The sequence below is a fragment of the Phalaenopsis equestris genome, unplaced genomic scaffold, assembly GCF_001263595.1.
Source record: "Phalaenopsis equestris unplaced genomic scaffold, ASM126359v1 Scaffold000096, whole genome shotgun sequence".
Taxonomy (NCBI): Eukaryota; Viridiplantae; Streptophyta; class Magnoliopsida; order Asparagales; family Orchidaceae; genus Phalaenopsis; species Phalaenopsis equestris.
In genome coordinates, this window is record NW_018164538.1 from 615,443 (window position 1) to 617,947 (window position 2,505).

At 39.4% G+C, this 2,505-nt stretch overlaps 1 protein-coding gene across 1 annotated transcript; it reads right to left on the reverse strand.

Moving 5' to 3' along the window:
* Positions 1-6: 6 nt before the first annotated feature.
* On the reverse strand, positions 7-1,844 carry LOC110020430 (expansin-like A1). Its single transcript, XM_020718527.1, has 4 exons — positions 1,449-1,844; positions 1,268-1,377; positions 1,008-1,186; positions 7-486 (listed from the first exon to the last, which is right to left on the reverse strand). The coding sequence occupies exons 1-4, from the start codon at positions 1,564-1,566 to the stop codon at positions 105-107; spliced, it is 789 nt and encodes a 262-aa protein (XP_020574186.1). The 5' UTR covers positions 1,567-1,844; the 3' UTR covers positions 7-104.
* Positions 1,845-2,505: the final 661 nt, after the last annotated feature.

Below are 2,505 nucleotides of genomic sequence, written 5' to 3' on the forward strand. Positions count from 1 at the left end.
ATAAAACCATATACTTACAATTATAACCTTCTGATCTTTTACATTATATGGTTTCCTTTCTTATTTAGGCGTAAAAAAGGAACAAAAACCCACCACCGTTATTTTCACCGCCATTCCTCCGTGTCACAAGGAGAACAGCCCTCCTGCGCTATATCGGTGATCTGAACTCCCGTATCGTACACCTCGCCGGACCGCCACTCAGCCGGCAACACCTCCTGTTGGGCCCACACCCACTTGCCGTCGTACCCACCCGTCACCACGAACCGGAACTGAAGCGGGCCGCCCGGTGCTTGCCTGGTGGTCCAGACCGGGCCGTTGAGCCGGGTCATGAACTGCCATGCTGGCGAACCGAACCGCGCCACGTCGACTGCCACGACGTCAGTTTGTCCACCTTGGTAGATAAGTTTGACCGTTAATAAACTGGGCCTCCGGCTGCTCTCCTCCACTCTTATGGATAGGTTCTTGTTTGAATAGTCGCACGGAATCCTGCAATTGTCCGCATAAATCTAGTATGGGTCAATAAATTTGAATCCGCTTCATTTAAATGACTGGTCTATTCGTTTGACTAGTTTATATTAGGTTGAAATTTTATATAGGATTGAAAATTAATGCTTCCTACGCTCGTAACAACTACATAAATTTAATAAAGCTGGGACCTATTTCTCTAACATTTAAAATATAAGAGAAATTTAATATAAAATAAAATTATAGGCCGAAAGAGTATTTTTCCTCGATATAATAATTAATTAATTGTTTAAAAAAAATGTATTGATTTGAAGGAAAAATATAATAAAATATATTTAATCATATATATACATATATATATATACACAGTGAATTTAGCATAATGAATGAAAAAATAATTAGAATTTATATTGCGTTTAATAGAAAATAAATCCAATAATCTCAAAAATTATTCTGAACAAAACTCGATCATAATATCCCAAACTTTCAGTTCATCGGAAGAAAACTGAACAGAGCATGGAAATAACCTGAAGAATCATTACCTTTTGTGTTCTGCATCGACCACCCCAACTGTCTGCAGTCCGGCGACCATCCCCGGCCGCGCCATAGCAGCGAAGGCCCGAGAACTGAGCCTAAAATCAGTTCTATTGCTCTTATCAAGATCGGTCACCACAACCTTCACCCCTGCTCCATTACAGAGCTCTGTATTCCTGCACCGAATCTGTGATTCCACAATCCCCGATTAATCGCAAAAGTTTTCAACTCATCAAAATCGCAATAATCGATAGATAAAATTTCTCACCTGGAAACAGCCACCGCAGCCAACGCCATCGCGATAAATTTTAGAACTTGCGGCGGCGATAAGTCCATGACTGAAGTTGAGAGCCAAGGAGCCATAGCCACAAGCTCCGGCTGCAAGTGCGAGGTTAGTGATTAGAGATGTAGAAGAGTAGATGGAGATAATAGGAAGCCAGCGGGATTACCTGGAAGAGAGGAGGGGGGAGAAAAAACGGCGACTTTGGATTTGTGAACGCATCTATCGCAAGCTGTGGCGAGGGAGAGGAAGATTGGGAAGAGGAGGAAGAAAGTTGAAAGCTTCATGGTGGATTGGTGGTGGAGTGTGGGGATGGTGGCGCTGGTGGGTTGGAGGGAATCGATCTGGACAGGAGTTTTATAGTGGGAGGAGTGGGAAAAGGACGCGGATTGAGTGAGAGAGGAAGTAATGTCTTTTGGCTGTTCTACGACTGTAGAATTCTGTAAAGTGGATTTCTCGAAATGCTAATGGGCGGCGGGTCGACTTTGCTGGAGCCGCGATAGAAATGGTCGGCGAGGGCAGGGCCACTGGATGAGGATGAATCAGCGGTGATATTATGAGGAAAGCTTCTTTAGGAAGAAAACAAAAATATGTTATTCTTGTAAAATTGATTTTTTTTTTAATGTTTTAATGAAATATATGACTAAAGGACTATAACAAATAAATCTTCAATTCGTGCAATATTAAAAAATATTTAAAAATGAAAGAAACAAAATTATAAACAAACAAGAAAAGTCTAAACTAAAAGAGTATGTAAAAATGATTCTCCAAAAATATTCGAAGAGAAAACTTTAGCCATAAAATCATATCAATTCTTCTGAGAAGTCGCTACTGCACCCACCGATCCAACTGTTGTCATTACAGCAGAGAATTATATATGTTATAGTTCAGTTATAATTATTATTCCTGAATTATTCTCTTAGGTTTCTAATCATTAATTTAATAATTTTATTTTCTAAAATTCCAACTTTACCTCTCAAATTCAGATTTTTATTTATATTGTCACTTTGCATTTTGTTGCTCCGATCCCTCCCACTTTGAGTTTAGAGAGATAACTTTCCCCTCTTAAAATAGAAGTCGGTTTTGTCTTTAATTCTACTGCGACAAAGCTTCCCAGCTTGCAAAAATATGAATTCACTATTTGATTTAAATTTTATTGTTTGTGCCTGATTTATATTCGATTTGAGTTCGATCAAGCCCGAATCAAACTATTTAAGCACAATTAG

What these genes read in the sequence shown, in the direction of transcription:
- LOC110020430 (XM_020718527.1), bottom strand. Translation starts at nt 1,566, where the DNA reads ATGAAGCTTTCAACTTTCTTCCTCCTCTTCCCAATCTTCCTCTCCCTC. An exon ending in TCCCCCCTCCTCTCTTCCAG is followed by an intron (nt 1,378 to 1,448) that starts GTAATCCCGCTG and finishes TCGCACTTGCAG; the next exon opens with CCGGAGCTTGTGGCTATGGC. An exon ending in GCTGCGGTGGCTGTTTCCAG is followed by an intron (nt 1,187 to 1,267) that starts GTGAGAAATTTT and finishes GTGGAATCACAG; the next exon opens with ATTCGGTGCAGGAATACAGA.